This window comes from Macaca thibetana, chromosome 6 (genome assembly GCF_024542745.1).
Source record: "Macaca thibetana thibetana isolate TM-01 chromosome 6, ASM2454274v1, whole genome shotgun sequence".
In the NCBI taxonomy this organism is placed as follows: Eukaryota; Metazoa; Chordata; class Mammalia; order Primates; family Cercopithecidae; genus Macaca; species Macaca thibetana.
This window is the reverse complement of record NC_065583.1, coordinates 175,657,528-175,680,442: the sequence shown is the minus strand read 5'-3', so window position 1 is coordinate 175,680,442 and position 22,915 is coordinate 175,657,528. Positions and strand designations below refer to the sequence as shown.

The 22,915-nt window shown below is 61.1% G+C and overlaps 1 protein-coding gene across 4 annotated transcripts in view; it reads right to left on the bottom strand.

Annotated features, from left to right (window-relative positions):
- Positions 1-21,582, bottom strand: part of SLC12A7 (solute carrier family 12 member 7) — a 60,498-nt gene extending 38,916 nt beyond the window's left edge. Inside the window, exons 1-3 of one of the 4 annotated variants that reach the window (XM_050795175.1) lie at positions 21,387-21,582; positions 740-834; positions 126-248 (exon numbers count right to left, since the gene is read on the bottom strand). In XM_050795175.1, coding sequence (XP_050651132.1) covers positions 126-248; positions 740-834; positions 21,387-21,510 — 342 coding nt within the window. In that variant the 5' untranslated portion in view covers positions 21,511-21,582. Of the gene's footprint in view, positions 1-125; positions 249-739; positions 835-3,922; positions 3,975-15,157; positions 15,265-21,386 lie in introns of those variants that run through there. The other 3 variants (XM_050795178.1, XM_050795176.1, XM_050795177.1) reach the window with 3 other exon arrangements.
- Between the last annotated feature and the right edge of the window lie 1,333 nt (positions 21,583-22,915).

Below are 22,915 nucleotides of genomic sequence, written 5' to 3'. Positions count from 1 at the left end.
TGGACGGGGCCACGACACTATTGCTTAGGGCAACTCTTCTGACAAGCAACTGCTTTGCCGGCGTGATCTGACCTACCAGGACACACGGGGTGGGGACTGGCCGGGCATGGGCAGGGCAGCAGTACCTTGGCCTCGCGCCGCCGGCTCTCCTCGTCCTCCTCATGCTCCACCACGCCCTGGCTCAGGTTGGTGTAGTTGGCCAGCTTGTTGAGCAGTGAGGACACCATGGGGTTGCTGTCCATCTCCTCCTGTGCGGCGTGGACATGGGTCACAGGCGGCCCTCACCTCGCCACAGGCCCCCAGGCTGCCTCCCCATGTTCAGGTTGTGGAGCTCAGGCTCTTGCCCGGTCCTGCGCCCCTGGGTCTGAAGCCAGCCAGAGAGGCCTGGACACCTGGGCGGAGGTCTGAGTCTGAGGCCGGGGTTCCAGGCCTCACTGAGTGGGACCACCCACCCATGGCAGGGACCCCGGGATGGCCAGCACTCAGCAGCTCTGAAGGTTCCCGTGGGGCTGGAACACCCTCGATCCAGGAAGGACCCCAGAAGGCGCCCGTCGAGGACCACATCCCAGCTCAGGTGCGGGACTGGGTCCCCTCCATGGCCTTCAGGACAGGGAGGCCCCAGTTCCTTCCACGTGGTGTCCAGTCCTGTGGGAGGCCCCGGCCTGGGGGCCCCCAGGGGCTCCTTTACTTTTCCACATCAAAGCAACGGCCCTGGCACCTTCTTCTTCCAATAAGTTACCTCGAAAAGTGCCATGTTCTTCCCTTCAAAGAAACTCTCCTGTTCCGCCTCAACATTGTTGAGGAATGGGCTGTTTTCTCTTGGATTTCCATCTCCTGGTGAGGGGAAAACAGTTCAGAGTCAGCATAGAAGAAACTAAAAGCAGGCACAGAAGGCCAACCGCAGATCCTGCATGGAGGGCCCTGGTCCCCACCAGCTGTCACCTCCAAACCGTGGCTAAGGGTGACACTACCCCTTCCTTCCACATATCTGTGTTCCAAAGAAAGGGGCATTTCCCAGGGTGCACGCTAGTCCCAGGACACATGCTAGCCCCAGGGCACATGCTAGTCCCCGGGCACACACTAGCCCCAATGCACATGCTAGCCCCAGGGCACACGCTAGTCCCAGGGCACACGCTAGCCCCAGGACACACGCTAGTCCCAGGACACACGCTAGTCCCAGGATACACGCTAGACCCAGGACACACGCTAGCCCCAGGGCACACGCTAGCCCCAGGACACACGCTAGCCCCCAATGCACACGCTAGCCCCAGGGCACACGCTAGTCCCAGGGCACACGCTAGCCCCAGGACACACGCTAGTCCCAGGATACACACTAGTCCCAGGACACACGCTAGTCCCAGGATACATGCTAGACCCAGGATACATGCTAGACCCAGGACACATGCTAGTCCCAGGACACATGCTAGTCCCAGGACACACGCTAGCCCTAATGCACACACTAGCCCCAAGGCACATGCTAGCCCCCAGCACACGCTAGCCCCAGGATACACGCTAGCTCCAGGGCACACGCTAGCCCCAATGCACACACTAGCCCCAGGGCACACGCTAGCCCCAGGGCACACGCTAGCCCCAGGACACACGCTAGCTGCCAATGCACACGCTAGCCCCAGGGCACACGCTAGCCCCCGGCACACACTAGCCCCAGGGCACACGCTAGCCCCAATGCACATGCTAGCCCCAGGGCACACGCTAGCCCCAATGCACACGCTAGCCCCAGGACACACGCTAGCCCCAATGCACACGCTAGCCCCAGGACACACACTAGCCCCAATGCACACGCTAGCCCCCAGCACACACTAGCCCCAGGACACACGCTAGCCCCAGGGCACACGCTAGCCCCCAATGCACACGCTAGCCACAGGGCACACACTAGCCCCCAATGCACACGCTAGCCCCAGGGCACACGCTAGCCCCAGGACACACGCTAGTCCCAGGGCACACGCTAGCCCCAATGCACACGCTAGCCCCAGGGCACACGCTAGCCCCAGGACACACGCTAGCCCCAGGGCACATGCTAGCCCCAGGGCACACGCTAGCCCCAATGCACACGCTAGCCCCAGGACACACACTAGCCCCAATGCACACGCTAGCCCCAATGCACACGCTAGCCCCAGGGCACACGCTAGCCCCAATACACACGCTAGCCCCAGGGCACATGCTAGCCCCCACACACATTATCATTTAAGACAAAGCCCCTGAAAGCCTCAGCAAGTGAGCTGTTCAGCCCAGGGCAAGGGCACCTCCCTCTGGCATTGAAAATCTCTCATTCAGCCAAATGTGGGCAAAATTCTCACTTTCAAAAGTCAAGGCTGCACCTCCTGGCCTTGCTACTTAACCCGCCGTTTCTGAGGGACACAGAGGATTTCCCACTTTTCCCTGTCGAGGACGCCGCCCACGGGCTCTCCAGGCAAATGAGCCCCCAACTCCTGCATCTTTCAAGAAGGCTGGGCTGGTGACCCCTCCGGGGGCTGGGCCCAGGGCTTGGAACCAGGGGGTAGATCCTAGCAGCTGCTCGAGGGCATGAGCAAGGGGGTTGGGGCGGAGGAGGACTTGAGGCTCCCTGGCGAGTTGAGGCCCAGTGGCCCATGTGACGGTGTTAGGAGGCAGGGTCTGTAGGAGGTGGGGTCTGTAGGAGGTGGTGAGGCATGGAAAGGATGAAAGTCCCTACACCCAGCCCTCAGCAGTAGAACTCTCTTACCCTCCCACCCTCCCACCCTCCACGCGAGGACACGGCAGGGAACCTAGGGCCCTCACCAGACCCCAAACTTGCCCAGGCCTTGGTCTGAGACTTTCAGCCTCAAAAACTCTGAGAAGTTTCTGTCTTCATGAATCACCTGCCCTTCAGGAATCATCAGGGAATCAGGGACTGTCACAGCAGCACAAGGACCTCAGCACAGCCGCTGCAGAGACCACAGCCTGCCCATTATCAGGGACTGTCACAGCAGCACAAGGCCCTTGACACAGGCCACTGCAGAGACCACAGCCTGCCCATCATCAAGGACTGTCACAGCAGCACAAGGAACTCGGCACAAGCCACTGCAGAGACCACAGCCTGCCCGGGACCCCCGAGCCAGCAGCCCATGACCAGGAGAACAGGGTCTGCAAATGCACATGCCCCAGCCAGGCACGGTGAGGAGCTGAAGGGCATCAAACCCACACCCACCCGTGCACCCCAGGGCCCTCTGCCCCATGAGCTGCACACCAGCCCCCCAGACTGGGAACGACCAGGCCGGGACCCTTCCTAGGGGTGCTCAGCCCATCCTTGATCAGCCACCCTAGCCCTGCACAGAACTGTGTGGGACGCTGAGGGTCCAGAAGAAACGGCCAAGGTAGGATGCGAGGTGGCTGGAGGAGGGCAGGCCAAGAGCTCATCACTGTGGCAAACAACACTAAGGGGAGGGTGGGCATTTTCTATGGTATGTTTCAGATGTGCCAGAGCCCACTGGCGGCCACCTTGGCTGGCTGACAGGCACCAGCTGCAGGAGTGGTGGGTTCCGGCCATGCCAGCAAAGAGGGCATCGCCGTCCCGGGGCGGGCGGGCAGCACGTGCTCCCAGTACGGTGCCCACGGCGGAAAGCACAGCCCTCAGGGTATAAGGTCCTTGGTGCGACCATGAGCGACTGCAGACGCCCAGACCGCGGGACACACCACAGAGAGGCCAGCACCACAGAACAGCAGCCCCACCCCTCAAAAACATCAGGGAGACAACACAGACGAAGCTCCAGATGACAGAGACGGCCAAGTGCACGCACGACCTCAGACTTTCTTTTTCTAGAGACCGTGTTTGGGCCAGTTGGTGAGATCCAAAAAAGATATCTCGTGTGTGATCATTAACTCCCTGCTTCCGGGGACTGCACTGCAGAGATTCCGAAAGAAACGTGCTTGCCTTTAGGAGACACACCTGTGAGGGGGACACCACTCAGCTGCTTCTTCCCAACCGTTCAGAAACAACGTGAGGGTGAAAGATGGAGACCCGGGGCGGGGCGGGGAACAGGAGGGACACGGCCGACACGGCAGGAGGTTGATATTTGGGCAACGAAGGCCAAGGCCGGGTGGGTGTTCTCCACACTGGTCTTGCAACCTTTCTGAAATCTGAAGTTCCATGAAAATCAGGTTAAAATAAAAATTACAAATACATTCAACTAAGAAAATACGTCTAAATGTCTTTCCCAAGGATTATAGGTGTCTTTCCAAAATGAGCCCCATCCAGGGCCCTTCCCCACTCCTCTCCCATGTTTTCAGCGGATTCCTGCTCAGGCCCTTTGTCTGGACAGAATGGCCGACTGTTTACAGAGAGATCAGCGGTGACTGGTGAGTCTTTCGGGAGTCAATGGAAGATGAAGGACCAGGAGCCTGGTACAGCTGTTCTTGGAGGGAGGGAGGGACGGACGGAGGAAAGGAGAGAGGGAGGGAAGAAAGGAGTGAGGGAGGGAGGGACCCGAGGGTTTCAGGTTCTCCCTCCCACGCAGCCAACCCCACATACAACCTTGGACAAAGTCACAGCTGCTTGGGTTCAAGTTTCTCTTCCCCGCAGGAAGGGTGCGCGGCTCTGGAGGCCGAGCCCTGCCTGCCCTTCTCCACCAGGAGGGCAGCTTGGGGCTCCACTGCTCGGCCCACATCCCTTCTGGAAAGCACGGGTTGACTGGTGTTTGGGGTCTTAGCATGGAACTACGTTTGCGTTCAGCAAGCAACCACTGTTTATCTGAACTTCTACGAACCGCGCAAGTAGGAAAAATGTGTACACAGCAAGCACGTTCACTCAAACCAAGGAGACCAACATCCTTCCCGTCACCTCCAACACTCCCAGCAGCAACAACCACTGCTCACCTCGGTGTCTCCTCTGCACAGCCTGCTTGGGAAGATGGCAACACCTATCAGGCCCCAAGGACACCTCAAAAAACACACATGCAAGCCTCCTACAGGCAATCTATGCAGTTGGAAAAAAGCACTAGCAACAACTTGTTCAAGTTGGATGAATATCGAGCAATTCATTAAACTTAGAAAACATAACCATGTAACCGCCACAGGGTCACACCTGGGATCCGTGTGTCCGACTGTGCACCAGCGGCCTCACGACAAAGCCCCACACGTGGGGACAACGAGGCGTGAGTCTGTCCTTTCACTGCTTACTAAAGTAACACAGACGATGAGTCCAGAACACAAAGACGCACAGAAAAGGGGGACGGAGCACGCCAGCGGGGTATGGCTGGTCCTCCCACGTAGGGACTGCACTGAACACATGAGCATGTTCTACCAGCCACCAGCACGTTCTTGTTACCAAAAGCAGCCTCAGACCATGACTACAACCTTCGAGCCTTTGTTTTTTTTTTTTTGTTTTGTTTTGTTTTTTTTGTTTTGTTTTTTTTTTGTCTTTTTGAGACGGAGTCTTGCTCTGTCGCCCAGGCTGGAGTGCAGTGGCGCGATCTCGGCTCACTGCAAGCTCCACCTCCTGGGTTTACGCCATTCTCCTGCCTCAGCCTCCTGAGTAGCTGGGACTACAGGCGCCTGCCACCGCGCCCGGCTAATTTTTTTTTTTTTTTTTTTTTTTTTTTTTTTTTTTTTGAGACGGAGTCTTGCTCTGTAGCCCGGGCTGGAGTGCAGTGGCCGGATCTCAGCTCACTGCAAGCTCCGCCTCCCGGGTTCGCGCCATTCTCCTGCCTCAGCCTCCCGAGTAGCTGGGACTACAGGCGCCTGCCACCTCGCCCGGCTAAGTTTTTGTATTTTTAGTAGAGACGGGGTTTCACTGTGTTAGCCAGGATGGTCTCGATCTCCTGACCTCGTGATCCGCCCGTCTCGGCCTCCCAAAGTGCTGGGATTACAGGCTTGAGCCACCGCGCCCGGCCCCGGCTAATTTTTTGTATTTTTAGTAGAGACGGGGTTTCGCCGTGGTCTCGATCTCCTGACCTTGTGATCCGCCCGCCTCGGCCTCCCAAAGTGCTGGGATTACAGGCGTGAGCCACCGTGCCCGGCCACCTTCAAGCCTTTGAAGAGAACGCGTCTCCCCTCGCTTTCTTAAGAGTGTCGCTTGGTCTCTGTGGAGGCCACGGCAAGTGTGCTCTCAGCAGGATGGACGTGCCCACTCGGGAGACGCACAAACATTTCCACCTGGTTAAAACAGCCAGGTCAGACCCGAACCAAGAGTGCGTCCCAGGGACGTCATGCCTCAAACGCCACCCAAGAGACTGTTAAAAATCCAATGCCCCCTCTAACCCTCTGCATGCCCAGCCCCCTCTAACCCTCTGCACACCCAGCCGCCTCTAACCCTCTGAACGCCCAGCCCCCTCATCTAACCCTCTGCACACCCAGCCCCCTCTAACCCTCTGCACGCCCAGCCCCCCTCTAACCCTCTGCATGCCCAGGCCCACCTCTAACCCTCTGCACACCCAGCCCCCTCTAACCCTCTGCACGCCCAGCCCCCCTCTAACCCTCTGCACGCCCAGGCCCCTCATCTAACCCTCTGCACTCCCAGGCCCCCCTCTAACCCTCTGCACGCCCAGCCCCACCTCTAACCCTCTGGACACCCAGCCCCACCTCTAACCCTCTGCACGCCCAGCCCCCAATCTAACCCTCTGCACACCCAGGCCCACCTCTAACCCTCTGCACGCCCAGGCCCACCTCTAACCCTCTGCACGCCCAGGCCCACCTCTAACCCTCTGCACACCCAGGCCCACCTCTAACCCTCTGCACGCCCAGCCCCACCTCTAACCCTCTGGACACCCAGCCCCACCTCTAACCCTCTGCACGCCCAGCCCCCAATCTAACCCTCTGCACGCCCAGGCCCACCTCTAACCCTCTGGACACCCAGCCCCACCTCTAACCCTCTGCACGCCCAGCCCCCAATCTAACCCTCTGCACGCCCAGGCCCACCTCTAACCCTCTGCACGCCCAGGCCCACCTCTAACCCCCCTCTGCACGCCCAGCCCCACCTCTAACCCTCTGCACGCCCAGGCCCACCTCTAACCCTCTGCACGCCCAGCCCCACCTCTAACCCTCTGCACGCCCAGCCCCCCTCTAACCCTCTGCACGCCCAGCCCCCTTCTAACCCTCTGCACACCCAGCCCCACCTCTAACCCTCTGCACGCCCAGCCCCCTTCTAACCCTCTGCACACCCAGCCCCACCTCTAACCCTCTGCATGCCCAGCCCCGCCTCTAACCCTCTGCACACCCAGCCCCACCTCTAACCCTCTGCACACCCAGCCCCACCTCTAACCCTCTGCACGCCCAGCCCCCACTCTAACCCTCTGCACGCCCAGGCCCACCTCTAACCCTCTGCACGCCCAGCCCCACCTCTAACCCTCTGCACGCCCAGCCCCCCTCTAACCCTCTGCACGCCCAGCCCCCTTCTAACCCTCTGCACTCCCAGCCCCACCTCTAACCCTCTGCACGCCCAGCCCCCTTCTAACCCTCTGCACACCCAGCCCCACCTCTAACCCTCTGCACGCCCAGCCCCCAATCTAACCCTCTGCACGCCCAGGCCCACCTCTAACCCTCTGGACACCCAGCCCCACCTCTAACCCTCTGCACGCCCAGCCCCCAATCTAACCCTCTGCACGCCCAGGCCCACCTCTAACCCTCTGCACGCCCAGGCCCACCTCTAACCCTCTGCACGCCCAGCCCCACCTCTAACCCTCTGCACGCCCAGGCCCACCTCTAACCCTCTGCACGCCCAGCCCCACCTCTAACCCTCTGCACGCCCAGCCCCCCTCTAACCCTCTGCACGCCCAGCCCCCTTCTAACCCTCTGCACACCCAGCCCCACCTCTAACCCTCTGCACGCCCAGCCCCCTTCTAACCCTCTGCACACACAGCCCCACCTCTAACCCTCTGCATGCCCAGCCCCGCCTCTAACCCTCTGCACACCCAGCCCCACCTCTAACCCTCTGCACACCCAGCCCCACCTCTAACCCTCTGCACGCCCAGCCCCCTTCTAACCCTCTGCACACCCAGCCCCACCTCTAACCCTCTGCACGCCCAGCCCCCTTCTAACCCTCTGCACACCCAGCCCCCTCATCTAACCCTCTGCACACCCAGCCACCTCTCTAATCCTCTGCACACCCAGCTGTGTCCCTTGCGCTCCCCTGGCCTGGACTTGGACATCGGCAGGCCTGGCTGCTGTGAAGGGCAGCGAGTTTTCCTCTGGCCGAGCCCTGCCTGTGTTTTGGGGATAGGGCCACTCGCCTGGGATGGCACCTCCTCCCTCGTCATTCTGCACATTCATGATGACCGGAAAGCTCCTCAGAGGACAAACGGACACACAGGAAAGACTGGGTGTGCGGTGCAGGAGGGTGAGACGGGCAGGGTTCTTGCCGGGCGGCCCACAGTGTCTAACCCTCAGGGCAGGCCTCGGCGGTGCCCCTGCCCAGGCGCCATGCACAGGTGGCCTCTGACAGGCTGGGTGAAGCGGGGGCAAGGGATGGCCCAACAACCCAGATCAAGTGTCCCCAGCCAAATCCACCCTGTGGGCCAAAAAACAGCACCCAGACACCGCGTGCCCTCAGGCAGGAGCGGGGCACAGACACCGACCCAGCCTCAGGCAGGAGCGGGGCACAGACACCGACCCAGCCTCAGGCAGGAGCGGGGCACAGACACCGACCCAGCCTCAGGCAGGAGCGGCACAGACACCAACCCAGCCCCGACCCAGTCCGTCTCCCCTGGGGGACGGCAGCGCCCCGACCCGGTCCGTCTCCCCTGGGGGACGGCAGGCATCTCGGCAGGTCAGAGGATTGATCCCGGTTCCGGTCAGGACACATAATGAGCCACGGTACCGACCCCCACCTAACTCGCCTCCTCAGAAGACAAACCCATTTCTGATTTGTCTCCACATTTAAGGACTGAAATACTCAACTCACCTCACAGAAACCCCTGTAAAGGCCTGCTCCTTTCACATTTTACATCACAGCAGTGGCCTGCCCAGGACAGTTTAGAAAGGCTGACTCAGGAATCTCAGTTCATGCCAAGCTCATGGTCTCCCCAAAACCAAGTGCAGCAAAACTCGGGACACCTTAAAACCATGCGACCAGGCGGGCGTGGTGGCTCACGCCTGTAATCCCAGCACTTTGGGAGGCCGAGGCGGGGGGATCACGAGGTCAGGAGATCGAGACCATCCTGGCCAACATGGTGAAACCACGTCTCCACTAAAAAATACAAAAAATTATCCAGGCGAGGTGGCGGGCGCCTGTAGTACCAGCTACTTGGGAGGCTGAGGCAGGAGAATGGCGGGAACCCGGGAGGCGAAGCTTGCAGTGAGCCGAGATCACGCCACTGCACTCCCACTTGGGCGACAGAGCGAGACTCGGTCTCAAAAAAAAAAAAAAACAACCATGTGACCAGTCGGGAGCGATGGGAACGGCCCCTTCGCTAACACCACAGTCCCTCAGGCGGGTGTGTGGGGCAGGAGTGTGGAGCAGGAAGTCCAGGGTCCCCCAGGCCTGGGCCGCTCCACTTCGCACCCTGACCGTGCGTGATGGTTCCTGTTATCACTGAGAAACGTGATCAATAAGGCTTTAAAAGAAGGCACCTTCAGCCAGTAGCATCCAGGGCGAGAAGTAGCAGCCACGGCATTTCAACCCTCTCCTCCCACCAGGCCGGCTGGGCTCCCACACGCCTCGGAAGAGAACAGCGAGGCGAGGCGGCCGCTCAGGAATTTCCCCTTGAAGGAGACTCGGGCGGATGTCTGCAAATAGCTCATGAAGCCCGTGAATCATCCACGAATGTCCCTCGCCCTCGGGCAGCATCAGGACGGCAGGGGCTGGTACTGTCCGTGCTGCCTGTCGAGGCTTGTACGGTGCTTCATTCTGCAGACACGCCGTCAGAATTAAAAATCCACAGGACCCGGCCAGAGTCACGGGGAAAGAAGCCCCTGTACAGGCCGCCCGGACCCTGGGCCTCCTGCAGCCGCTTGCTGTCATCTATCTTTCCACAGCCTTTCAAAGGCTGGATGGTCTCACAGCAGCCCCCAAATCCACAGCACGGCAGGCCCCAAAGGCAAGCCCATCTGCAGATCCAACAGCGGGAACCAAAACGAGACCCCAAACCCTGAATGAGGGTCCAGAAGCCTGGCTGGGGTGGGAGAGGAAGGTGAGCTGCACTCATGGGTAACGGAGGGGGAGACGGCGCCCAGTCCGGCTGACGCGTGTGCCCAGACGCCGTGTACAGGGAGGGCGCCTGTCCTCTGGGGTCTTCCTCCCGGAAACACCCAGCCACAGGCTAACCACGAGAGAAAACACCAGACACCTCCCAACTGAGGGGCGTTCTCTGAAATGGACCAGGACTCCCCAAAACTGCCAGAGTCATCAAAAAAAGAAAGTCCGAGAAACCGTCACAGCCAAGAGGAGCCCAAGGAGGTTTGGGAACTCGGTGTCTGTCACGCTGGATGCTGGACGTGTCCTGGGACAGAAAAGGACACCAAAGGACACCGGGAAACAGGAGGTGAAACACGAGCCTGGAGGGGTGTGGTTCTGCGTGGTGAGCACCCACCAGGAGCCCTCAATGAGCTGAGCCCCCCACCGCCCGTGGCCACTCCCCCACAGCTGTGTGCATTGCTCTCCTGCTCCGTCCATCCCAACATCTTCCCAGCTCTGGGAACAGCCCTGGCCTTGGCCCACCTCGTCCCTGGGAACAGCCTGTTTCAGTGCCTTCTCCCCAGAGGCCCCTCCTTGCTCACCTGCCCCAAGCGGCCCTAGGCAGCTGGCACTGGGTGAACCGCCCTGCCTACCTGTGCTGGGACAGGGCCTTGACCAGTGCCACCAGCGCCCGTCCCTCCAGGTTTAAAGCAGTTCCAGCAGCAGCTCTGCTCACAGCTTGTCTGGTGTCTTCATGAACCCCATGCACCAGGCTGACCTATCCCCAGGGGCCAGGGTCTCAACAGGACCTGCCCAAGCAGACAGGCCCTGGACTGACAGCGTCTGGCCAGCAGGCCCGGCCTGGGTCCAGGCCCCAGAACCACGGCCTCTGGTGGGCCCCTGAGACCTTGGAGGAGCCCTCCCAACCAGACACACCAGGCTGACCAATGCCGCTCTCCTCCTCAGCCATGAAGGCAGCGAGGTCGAGCCTTGGCCTGGAGAGCTGGCCATAGGTCAGTTTTTTCTCATCTTGTTTTTTCTACCTCTTAATTTTATTATGAAAATGACCTCAGGTAAGCAAGTGGGCAGACATCCTGTGCGCCCCCAGTGCTAGCTATCCACACACAGATCCACCCCATGGACGCATGTCACAGCACACAGTGGCCACCACCGCCCCTGCCCGGCCTCCAGCCCCCGACACTGAGCAGCCTTGTGGCCCTCTGGAGCCACTTTGCTGAGTTTTCTCTGGCTGCGGCCACCTGGGCAAGAAAACATCTATCTGCTAAGCATTAACAAAGGCCTGTCCCTGCTCACCGGACCTACCAAAAGCCTCCCACCACTTCCCCAGCTCCCTCCCTGCCAAGCCCCCCAGCCACAGAGGCAAGTTCTGGTCTGTTTTTCACTCTAGATTAGTTTTCCCGACACCTTATCAACACAGTGAATGCAGACTCTGTGGTCAGTAAGCAGATCCTGATGGGCTGGGCTCTTGGGGAGCAGCCTCCTGGGCTTGTCCAACCAGGCTGTGTCCCCACCCCAAGAGGGAAGGGGGCGGCTGCAGATGGAAGAGTGAAGACCAGACACACAAGTGTCCCGGCCAGAGGAAGGGCAACCCCTCCAGCCAGAGAGGCAGCGAGAGTCTGCGTGTCAGACCCCTGACCCATCCCGATCCACGCCTGGGAGGTGCCTTCACGGGTAGTGTCTGCAGGGAGAAGCTGGTCTAACCCCCTCTGAGATCGAGATGCCTCCACCAGCCTCCCTATCTCCAGGCACAACCTCCTCCCTTTCTCAGTGGCTCATCCCTCCCCCTATTCCTCCTGCGTTTTGGGATTTTACAGCCATTCTCCGAAAAGGGCTCCAGGAACGTCCTCTTAGAGCTGGAAGCAGCTGACAGGCAGGAGGGGCTGTGAAGCTGGAGTCAGGTCCGGCAGCCTCCGCCCCTTCCTGCCCTCCAGCGTGGGTGGTCTGTCCAGCTCCCCAGCCCTGCAGAGCAGTGGCAGGCGGCACAGGACCTGTGCACACAGAGAGGCGCCAGGCCCGGGGCAGGGGACAAGCAGGTCCAGGCTTCCCGGCTCCCTGCACTCCGGGAGGTGCTCAGGCCTGGCTCTGTGTGTCCCCTGGGTCCAGGGGGCCACCCTCCCCTGGAGCCACAGGGACACCTGCAGCAGAATGAGTCCCACGTGGTGACCTAGTGGCATCAGTCCACGTGGTGACCCAGTGGTATCAGCCCACATGGCCTCTGGGAACAGCCCGCAACTGAATGGACCCAGGAACACCCCCCGCCCACACCACTGTCTGGAGGCTGGGCTCCCTGTGAAGACGCAGACCCAGGAGCACTCCCCCACCCCCACCGCCTGGAGGCCGGGCTCCTGGTGATGGCACCAGGCACCAAAGTACAGTGTGTTTGGGTTCCAGGACCCGAACGCCAGCTGATGACCCCTGACACTTGCCCTCCCTCTGCCCCTAAAATCCAGAACCTGAGGCTCTCGGGGGCACAGGATGAGAACCGCCCAGTGTTCAGGCTGGGACCCGGGGGTTTCAGGTAAGCGCTGAAGCTTCCAGCACAAGTTTCTGGCTAAAGCAGTGCTGCCTTCTGAGGCAAAAACAGGCCCTTCATCACCCATTCCCGAAGGGCCCTCCTCCCAACGGTCTGTGCAGACACCACTGCCAGCATCCTGTAAACCAGGAGAGCCCAGGAGATCCCAGCTCACCGTAAGAGGCACTGGGAGCAAGGAAGCCTGGCTGGAAGGTCCTGGCAAGCTACGGCCAGACACACATGAACACCCGCCACACAAAACACACACTCACACACACACAGACTTGCATGGGTACGCATGCACAGACAGGCACTTCCACGTGCACATGCAAACATGCTCACACGTAAGACACTCTCCATACCCGTACTCAAACGCACACACGGTACCCCACTCATCCATACACACAACACTCACCTCGCAAACCTGCACACGCACCTGTACTCACGTGTGCATACCCTTACCACAGTCACAGTCACACACAAACACCCGCACATACACGTGTACACATACACATATCTGCAGCACACACATCTGCAGAAAGTCCCAGGGGCTACAGCCCCCAGACTGCACCACCCATGAGGCGGGGTGCCCAGGACACAGGCACACACTGGGACCACAGTCCTTCCATCTAAAGGACACGCCTGCTTGTGGGAAGGCGGCCTCGGGTGAACTCACTTCCCGAACCCTCTGTCAGGTGGCTCTTTGCTGGTCCTGGTCCAGCCTCCTCCCTTAGCAGCCCGAGTGACGTCTGAGCCATGGAGGGGCCACGGGGTCCCCTAGTGCCAGAGGCTCGGGGCCCAGGCAGCCTGCAGGGGCAGAGACGAAGGAAGGCGGGAGAGGCAGGGCCCCAGCGCACCTGCCAGGCCGTCCCAGGGCAGCTCCTGTTACAGGCTCCATCTGGGCTGCGGTCGGGACCCTTGGTGGCGTGGAGGGGACCCAGGAGGGGCCTGGCCTGGCGCGCTTCCCTCCTCTGATTTCCACTCCACTCAATCCCTCCCCAGTGACTGCCCAGGGCGTCTCTGAGCCTCCCTGAAAGCCCAGGCCCGACCCGCTGGCGCCAGAGGTCTGCAGACAGAGCCAAGGAGACTAGAGGTCATGGCCACTGCCACCCTCGTGACAGGCTGGCTCCTGGCAAGGGAAACTGAGGCACGGAGCAAATGTTCAAGGATCACTTTAACATCCTCCTCGCGAATGCACATGTACAAGGTGGACATCCCCTGTGCACTGGGTCTAAATGGACAGGAATGCTGGAAGGGCCAGCGGGGCTACCCCACCATGAGGACGGCTCCAGGCCATGGCAGACACACCAGCCAGACACGCCAACCAAGCACACGGGCATGCTGCGTGCGGCTGTCCATGGCCAGCCTTGAGCTCAGGCCCCAGCCCCCTAACTTCCCAGAGCCACTGGAACCAGCACAGTGGATGGCAATCTGACTCCAGGGGTCAACACAGGCCTCACTCTCATCCCAGACCCCAGGACCACTCCCCACAGAGCCGAGCTCCCTCCCCAGCCAAGGCCCCCAGTCACAGAGGCAAGTTCTGGTCTGTTTTTCACTCTAGATTAGTTTTCCGACACCTTATCAACACAGTGAATGCAGACTCTATGGTCAGTAAACAGATCCTGATGGGCTGGGCCCTTGGGGAGCAGCCTCCTGGGCTTGTCCAACCGGCCTGTGTCCTCACTCCGAGAGCGAAGGAGGCGGTGCAGACGGAAGGGCGAAGACCAGACACACAAGTGTCCCGGCCAGAGGAAGGGCAGCCCCTCCAGCCAGAGAGGCAGTGAGAGTCTGCGTGTCAGACCCTGACCCATCCCGATCCAGGCCTGGGAGGTGCCTTCACGGGCAGTTTCTGCAGGGAGAAGCTGGCCTAATCCCCTCTGAGATCGCGATGCCTCCACCAGCCTCCCTATCTCCAGGCACAACCTCCTCCCTTTCTCAGTGGCCCACCAGGGAGGTGCGTGTGGGGTGCTGCCCGAGAAAACCCCAGAACGCAGGAAACAAACCACCCTTGATTCACACGTGATTCAGACACAGCACTCTCCTCCCCACAACTGTTTCCTCAAAAAGAAACTGCCCAAGGAGAGAGCGGAAACAGGCACTGGCTGGCAGGCTGGGGGCCCGCGTCACAGCCCAGGGCCGCAAGCACCTCAGACCCTGAGACCTCTGCAACAGCAGCACACACCCCTCCCCGCAGGGATGAGGTCCTGCAGTCACCGACCAGCCAAAGGGGACCCTGCTGTAGGCCTGTTCCCCGGCACTCCCGGCCAGAGGCTCCAGGACCCTTGGGGCGTCAGCGGCCACGAACAAGGGAAGAGGCAGGGCCTGGACAGCATGGCCAGCCAGGCAGCTCATCGTTCAGGCTGCTGCATCGAAGCCAGAGGTTTATCTTCACAGAACAGGCCTCTGCCCCCAAAAGGGAGTTTCCCTCCTCTTCACAAAGGAAAGGTATTAACCCTTTGTGCTCTGCCCTTGTCCCTGGGCGGCACTTCCCCAGCCTCTGAGAAGGAAGACCAAAGAAGACCAGCCCCCCCCGTGTCAGTTACCAGGAGGGCCCCCAGTCATCTGTTCACCAGGCCCCAGACGCCCCCAGCCCAGCCCAGTGCCCTGAAGACCAGCTGGTCCACTCCTGAACGCCGTCCATGCCCAGCTCCGCCAGGCTCCACAGGGTTACCAGGCCCCACAGGGAGCAGACTGCCGCTCGCTCAAGGCCCCGGCGGGTCTCACACTCCCCAGCACCCAGGGACTCCTGCCCCACCCACCACGCGGCCATCACAAAATGACTCTGGGAGCCGCCCCCAGAAACACTCAGCTGATGGAGATGGTTGAAATCAAAAGCACCCAGCCAGGAACTGTGGTTAATACTTAACATCAAACATCAAACTTTGCCCTCCAGACCTCGGTCTAAGGCACAGCTTAGAAAATTCATATTCCGGCCAGATATGGTGGCTCACTCCTGTAATCCCAGTGCTCTGGGAGGCCGAAGTGTGCAAACTACTAGAGGCCAGGAGTTCAAGACCAGCTTGGCCAACATGGCAAAACCCCATCTGCACTTAAAATATAAAACTTAGCCAGGCGTGCTACTGCACGCCTGTGGTCCCAGCTACTCGGGAGGCTGAGGTACGAGAACTGCTTGAACCTGGGAGGCGGAGATTGCAGTGAGCTGAGCTTGTGCCACTGCACTCCAGCCTGGGTGACAGAGCAAGACTCTGTCTCAAAAAAGAAAAAAAAAAAAAGAAAATTCATATTCCAACAGAGATGTAACAGGAGAGCCCTCCGGGCAGCTGGCCGGCCCCACAGAGGCAATCGATCACTGGTGCGTCAGCTCCACTCGTGCCCTTCATGGCTGGGATGTCCCCCTGAGCTGACCTCCACTCCCAGTGCTGTGCCCAGCGGTGCCACGTCAGGGTCTGTCTGCAGTGCCCGAGGACGGCAGCCCTGGGACGGCTCGCTGGTCCAAGGTATGGAAGGAAAACAGGATCTCAGGACCAAACCCACTAAGTCCCAGGCAAGAGTCACGCTGGGAAACGGGTCACGCAACCTGCCTTCTGTTTTCTTCCTGGGTAGGAAGCTACACGCCTCCCTCACATTTTGGGGCCCACAGGATCCTTACGCTAAAGCAGTTGCAACAAAACACACCCTGACCGTGGAAACGACAGCTCATCCTCACGGTGCGGGACCAAGGACAGAACCAGGAGTTGTTGCTCTGCTCACCAGAGGCAAACGCATACCTGAGCACTTCACGCACCCTGTGGTGACTGTGTCGTAGGTAAATGTGCAGATTCACTGAGTGTGAGGCGTGAGGGGTTCTTCCTCTACCCCCACGTGTGACACACGGGTTCAGTGAACGCTGATCAAATGCTGCCTGCCTCTTATCTGCCCTCCCTCTTCTTTTTCTTTCTTCCCCTAATACGCACGCTTTACCCTCTGAATATTCAAGTTCCCAGCCTTCTTTGAGAAGAAAAGCCCGGACCACAGAAGTTTCCCGTGGTTCTGTGCTACGCACATCCTTAACCTTGGCAAATAAACCTCTCAAGTGATTGAGGCCCACCTAGGTCACTTTCCGTGATTTACAAAGGCCACCCATCCCCCATGCAGGAGCCTGGGCCATCCCGGAATCCCTGGGTCAGGTCCAAGGAGCTCTGCAGGACGTGGCCCCACGTCCAAAGGGCAGAGGCCCTGACAGAGGTGACTTCACTCCTGCCAGGCATGAGGGAGGACAGCCCCCAACTCACCCTCAGGGTCCCGCAGGTGCCTCTGCCTGACTCCAGCCCGCCTGGCAAGGTCTCCGACATTCACTGATCCCCAGCAAGCCTGGGGCTTCAGCCCCGACCAGCCCCCTGCACCAGGCCTGAGCACCTGGCCCTCCTCTTGGCACCGCCCTCCCAACGGCCATCCAGACCACCGGAGAGGCACTGAGAAGTCACCCACTCTAAGTAGGGGATCTGGTGTCCAACACGAGACAGAAAACCACTGTGGAATCCGCTGGCCTTGCCCACTCCGAGAGGCCTGGGGAGCTTTGCAAGACAGGAAACCAAGTCCACGAGGCAAAGGTCTCCTCACATGATCAGAGGCCCTGGAGCAGGTTCAGACCTGAACATAAGGCCACACCAAGAGGGGGAGCTGCTGGCCACTCACTGACCGGCCTAGCCCAGGGGAAAGGAACGGATATCCAGAGGGACACCCAATGCCATGTGTCCCTCTGCTGCGAAGGAAGCCCCAGTCCCTGTCTACCTGCCACGGTACGCGCACACACACATACACGCACACACGCGTGCACGCACACACACATACACGCACACACGCGTGCACGCACACACGCACACACGCACACGCGAGCATGCCCACAGCACACAGCTGTGCAAGAGCACAGTGCACTCATGTGTGCACACGTGTGTACATGCATGTGCACATATACATGGTGCAAGCACATGACTCACACATGGATACACCTGCACACTCACAAGGCACACAGGTGACTGCACACATGCGCCCGGCCAGCTGATCGAAGGCACCACACTTTACCGCATGCCTGCTAAGGAGGGCCTCTTGCCTGGAGACAGCCTGGGAGTATACCAGGCGCAGGAGGAAGCACAGGCCCCAGCCTAGATACCCAGCAGCCACCACCTTCCTGTGTATCTTTTGTTTCCTTGGGTTTCAAAAAGGGAAGCTGATACACAAAATGCATGTCTCGTAGCCTCCCTGCCTGCCCACCACATATCCATGACCATCCATACCCACAAGGTGGTGCCCAGCTGCTGCAGGGGTTCCCAGGCACAGCCACAGGGTCAACGGCCTGCCTGTCACCTCCAGCTCCGACTGCCTCCCGTGTCTGTGTCAGGAGCGCCCTCCTGAAATCTGGGGACAACAAGAGCTGTCCGTCCCTACTCAGAAGGACGGAACCCGGATGCTCTGTGCATGGTCCCCCTATGTAATGCATGATCCCCCAAGTCCCTGCATCCCCAAAGGGGACCCCAGATCAGTGCAGCCGGCGTGCACCGTCTCGCCGTTCCCAAGGCCAGTGCAGAGCATGGCACCCAGCACCCAACAGGCAAGGATGGCCCAGGACGGCCTTCTGAGTAGGGACGGGAAGTGGCAGCTCTTGTTATCCTAAGATTTAAGATTTCAGGAGGGCACTCCCAACACAGACACGGGAGGTAGTTGGAGCAGGAGGGACAGGCAGGCCGCTGACTGTGCGACCGGGCCTCTGTCAGCGGCCAGGGGCAGAGGGAGGCGAGACCGCCCCTGGACAACCAACACGAGCTCAGCCACAGTGGAAAATCTCAGAAACGGAACCCAAAGAGGGAAATGGCGCCCGAGCCAGGAAAAGCTCCCGGCAAACCCGGGAGAGCCCCAGCTGAGGGTGGGAGACTTGGGGGTGCCAGGCAGGACCCACCCTCTCCCAGCCCAGGGAGCCCTGGACATGTGGACGTCCCTCCTAGAGAGTGGGTGGTCCGGGCCTGCGGGGCCTCGCCGGAGGCTCTGCACACTGCACCTTCCAGACAGGCCAGGGCACCGGCCAGCCCTCCCTCCCCACCCCTCCCACGGTCTCCTGGGTCCCGACACCCCTCGACGCATCCGTATAACCTGGGAAGGAGCGAGTCTACCCTGATGTAGTCACGGAGGAAGAGTGGGCTCCCCCAAGTCAGTTATAAAACCCAACCCACCCTGAAGTCAGAGGAGACGCAGCCGGCCCCCAGCAGTGTCCCCCCATCTCCTACTGAAGACGTAGCCAGCCCCCAGCAGTGTCCCCCCAATTCCTACTCAAGACACAGCCGGCCCCCAGCAGTGTCCTCCCACCTCCTACTCGAAAAATCACCCCACTGAGAAACTGAGGGCTAACATGTCCCATCACTTCAAGACGAGGCATTTCACATAAAAATAAAACCAGGAATAAAAGCTCTGTCCGAAGAAGTGCTGAGGGCACAGTGCCCATCCTGGGAACAGGACGCCTCCCGCAGAGGCTCCGCCAGAGGCAGCAGGGAAGCTGCAGGGGTCGGGGACAGGAGGCTCCTGGAGCCAGGCTGGGCAGACACGGCCTTGCTGGGTTCTGGGTCGAGCCAGGCAGCCTGGGCAGCAGCATTTACCCCTCCTCCCCCCGAACCCCCAACCCGGGCTCAGGACGCCGAGTCCCCTGTTCAAGCTGGGGTGGCTCAGGACGCCCTCTCCACGCCCACCTAGCAGTGCCCAGGAGCAACCCACCAGGCCCCCCAAACTTGCTTCACCGTCACCCAGGCGCCAGCCCAGAAGTACCTCTATGGTACCTCCATGGACCATTCGAGGGAACGGCAATGGAGTCAGGAAGAGCTTGGGTGCCGGTAACTCCCGTGGCTGGACAGGTTTGGAGCTGGTCTGTGACCTTGTGGCGTGGACCCCATGCAGCAGGCCTTTGGGAGCAGCTCCGGCTGCTGCAGGACCCCTGCCCCCGACCACCACCACCGCCACCAAAAAGCAAAGCCTGTGCCTCCTTCCCCAGGCTCTGTGCCCATCACGGGACTCCTCGCCACACCTCTGTGGGCTGAAGATCAGGATGTGATCAAGTGGATTCCGAAGGGCAGCTGCATGCCCGTTACAGCCTGGCAGTGGCTGGGCACCGGGCCCTTTCTGTGGAAGAGGAAGCGTGGCCAGCACAAAAGCCCCAGGTGCAAGTTCTCTGCCAATTCGGAGAAATCTCCCAAGTTCAGCTCACACCACAGGCCACCTTCAAGTGTGTCCAGAAGCCCACACCTGGCCCGTTCCCTCCTGTTTCCGATTTCATGAAGGGCCAGGGAGCCTCTTGACACGCCTGTAGCAGGACCTGAGTAGCAGGACCTGAGTGCGCCGGCAGGGCCACTGCCTCCCGGGCAGACAGAGGCCCAGGGTACCGCTCAACAGCCTTGAGAGTAGAAGAGACAAGAAAACAAACAAGCACAAAATTCCCTCTGGCTTAAAAGCAAACGACACTTACAGTCTAGAGACAAAAGTGAACCTGATCAGCCTTGAGAAAGGGCCGGCCAGGCGGGAAGACTCCTTCTGAGTGCGTTTCGGGGGCGTTGCTATAAAGCTCACACAGAAAGACCAGGTCAGAGCCCACCCTCCTTGGTGCTTCCTCACTCAGCCCTGATGGCTGGAGAGAAGGGGTTTGGACTCATGGACCCTGCTTAGCACTTCACCTGGTGTTGAGCCTGGCATCCAGCCTGACCAATTCCAAGATCTGGGCTGGCCTCCGTGCAGAGGAAGCTGAGCCCACTCTTCACCCGCCTCGGTGGGTGCCTTCACGGTGGGTCCCCACTCGTGTCCCTGGGTTCCTAAACTGCCTGGAGGGGATGTCTGGCCTTTCCTGCCGGGGATGGTGGGTTAGGAAGGATCTGGGGTCTGCCGCCGGACTTGTCCCTGGATAGACCTCACCTTCCTTCCTTCCACTGCCAGGGAACAGGGAGGCTGCCACCCACTGCATGAGACCCGGGCACATGCGGGCACGGCCAGCACGCGGGGTGGCGGCTGGACTGAGTCCCATCACCTTCTCAGAGACTGGAGGGAAGGGCCTAACAGCCTCCGCTTTCTAGATGGGGCTGAGATCCCGGGAGTAACTGGGATTTGGAGCCAGGATGGAGGGAACAGGGCTGGGGGATTCTCTCCCCAGTCCCATCCCCAACCCCCAGAGAAAGTGAAAGTGCTAGAAACCTCCAGATTCCCGGAACCGGGAGGACGCGGCCTGAGCAAGGCCCCGGCGGCCGCCCACTCCCCAGCCAGGGCGCAGTCCTTCCTGTTCCGCCGCTGGGGGGTGGGCGGCTCCTCCAGGGTCAGGCGGGTGCAGGACGGGCCGGCCCGGGCTAGTGGGACCGGACGGCCGCGGCGCAGGGGAAGGGAGAGCGCGGGGGACGCAGGACGCCCCGGCTCCCGAACCGCCCGGGTCTCCACCGCCACCCCTGTCCCACCGGGGACCACCCAGGGGCCCGGGCTCCCTCCCGAGCCGCGGTCCGGCCCCTCCCCGTTTCCATAGCTACCAGCAGCGGCGTCCACACCTCCGCCCCCGGTCCCACCCGAGCCGATGGTACCCGGAGCCTGGCCACAGCCCCTCGCCCGCCAGCCCTGCCACTAACGTGGGGTGGGGGCCTTCGTGGGGGGCCGAGAAGATCAGGCGGTGGGGGCGCGGGAAGGGGCGCCTCCTGTACCCCGGCCCCACCGCCGCGGCCACAGCCCCCACCGCGCCGCCCACCTCCCCTCCCGGATGCAGGGCCCAGACCCGCGCTCAGGGCGCTCGGCCTTTGTCCGGCCAGGTGCGGCCGCGCTCACCCGGGCTGGGGCGCTCGGGCTCGGGGCCCTCGGGGGTGCCCGGCGCCTCCGTCCGCTCGGCCGCCTCGTCCCCGCCGCCGTCGGCGCGCGCCTCCACGGGCACCACGGTGAAGTTGGTGGGCATGGCTGCCTGCAGCCCACAGTCCCTGCCCCGGCCCGGCCCGCGCTGCGCCGCTCCCGCCGACGCCACGGGACTTGGGCGCAGGGGCGGGGTCCGACCGACCAGCCCCGACCGCCCCGCCCCGCCCGAGCCACGTGACCTCACCTGCTGGCCCCGCGGCCCCAAGAAAAGTTGGCCCGCGGCGGAACTGGGCCAGGCGACTTCCCGCAGGGACCCCCAACCCAGGCTGCGTCCGCCCGACCGCCCCGACCCAGGACGCTGGGCCTTCGCTGCCTGCGCCCCCGACCCTCGCAGAGCCAGTGAATCCCCTCTCCTTCTCCTGCACCCCCTCCTGCTCCAGCCCCCTGCCCCGCCTGCTGGAAACTCCATCCCCCTGCCGCCCTCCTGCTTGCCCCCCTCCCTGCGCCCCCCGCTTGTCCCCTTCTTCGATCTCCTACCCCCACCCCGACCCCTCCGCTGCTCTTGCTCCAGCCCCCTGCCCCTCCTGCACGCCCTCCTGCGGGAACCCCCCCCACCACTCCTGCACCCTCTCCTGCTGGGCCCCTCCTGCTGGCCCCCCCTGGCACCCCCTCCTGCTTGCCCCCCATTCCTGCTCCAGCCCCCTGCCCCCCCTGCCATCCTCCAGCACCACCTCCCACACAGTCCTCCCACCCACTCCAGGCGGTCAACACCCGCTCAGACCCTGGGCTCCTAGCCTGGCTCATGGCTAGCCCAGCCTGGCTGCGAAGGCATCTCCTGTGGAAGGAGTCTTGGATAGTCTGGGGATGGGGTCCTCTGGACCTTGGTCCAGCTCCAGGTTAGGGACCTAACCCAGTAGAGGGAGTGTCCCCCTCCATGACAGATACCACCCACGAAGACCCCAGTCTCCTCCACGCCTATCCCAGGAGTGCCCTGCGGCCCCTGCCCTGGAACCCTCCCTTCCCTCCTTGGGAGATGTTCCAGAAGCTCACAGGGTGGTGCAGGGAAGGTGGAGTTCTAGAACCTGCCAGGCGTACACCAAGATACCACCGGCCAGCACCTGGCACATTTCTCAACAAATGACTCATGAAAAACGGAACAATCAGATGTCCGTCAATGGAGAACTGGGCTAAAATGCTATGGCACACAGGTGCAATGAATCAGCCTTTATTCGTAATCACCCACAACTGCTGTACAACAACAAAGCAGAAACACAGGTGGTGTGGGCAAACATGGCCACAGCCTCTTGTCACATGGAAAATGGGCATGGCCTGGCCATGTTTTAGCAGCATGCCTGTCTAATCCTAAAAGGCAGCTGGATGAGAGTGATGGCCTCCAGGCTGTGGGATCACGGGGCTCTGTGGGATCAAGGAATGCAAGCCCAACCTCTCCAGCCATTTCCAGTAAAGCCAGTCATGCCCTGGGATGGCCCAGGGTTCTACCCTTTGCC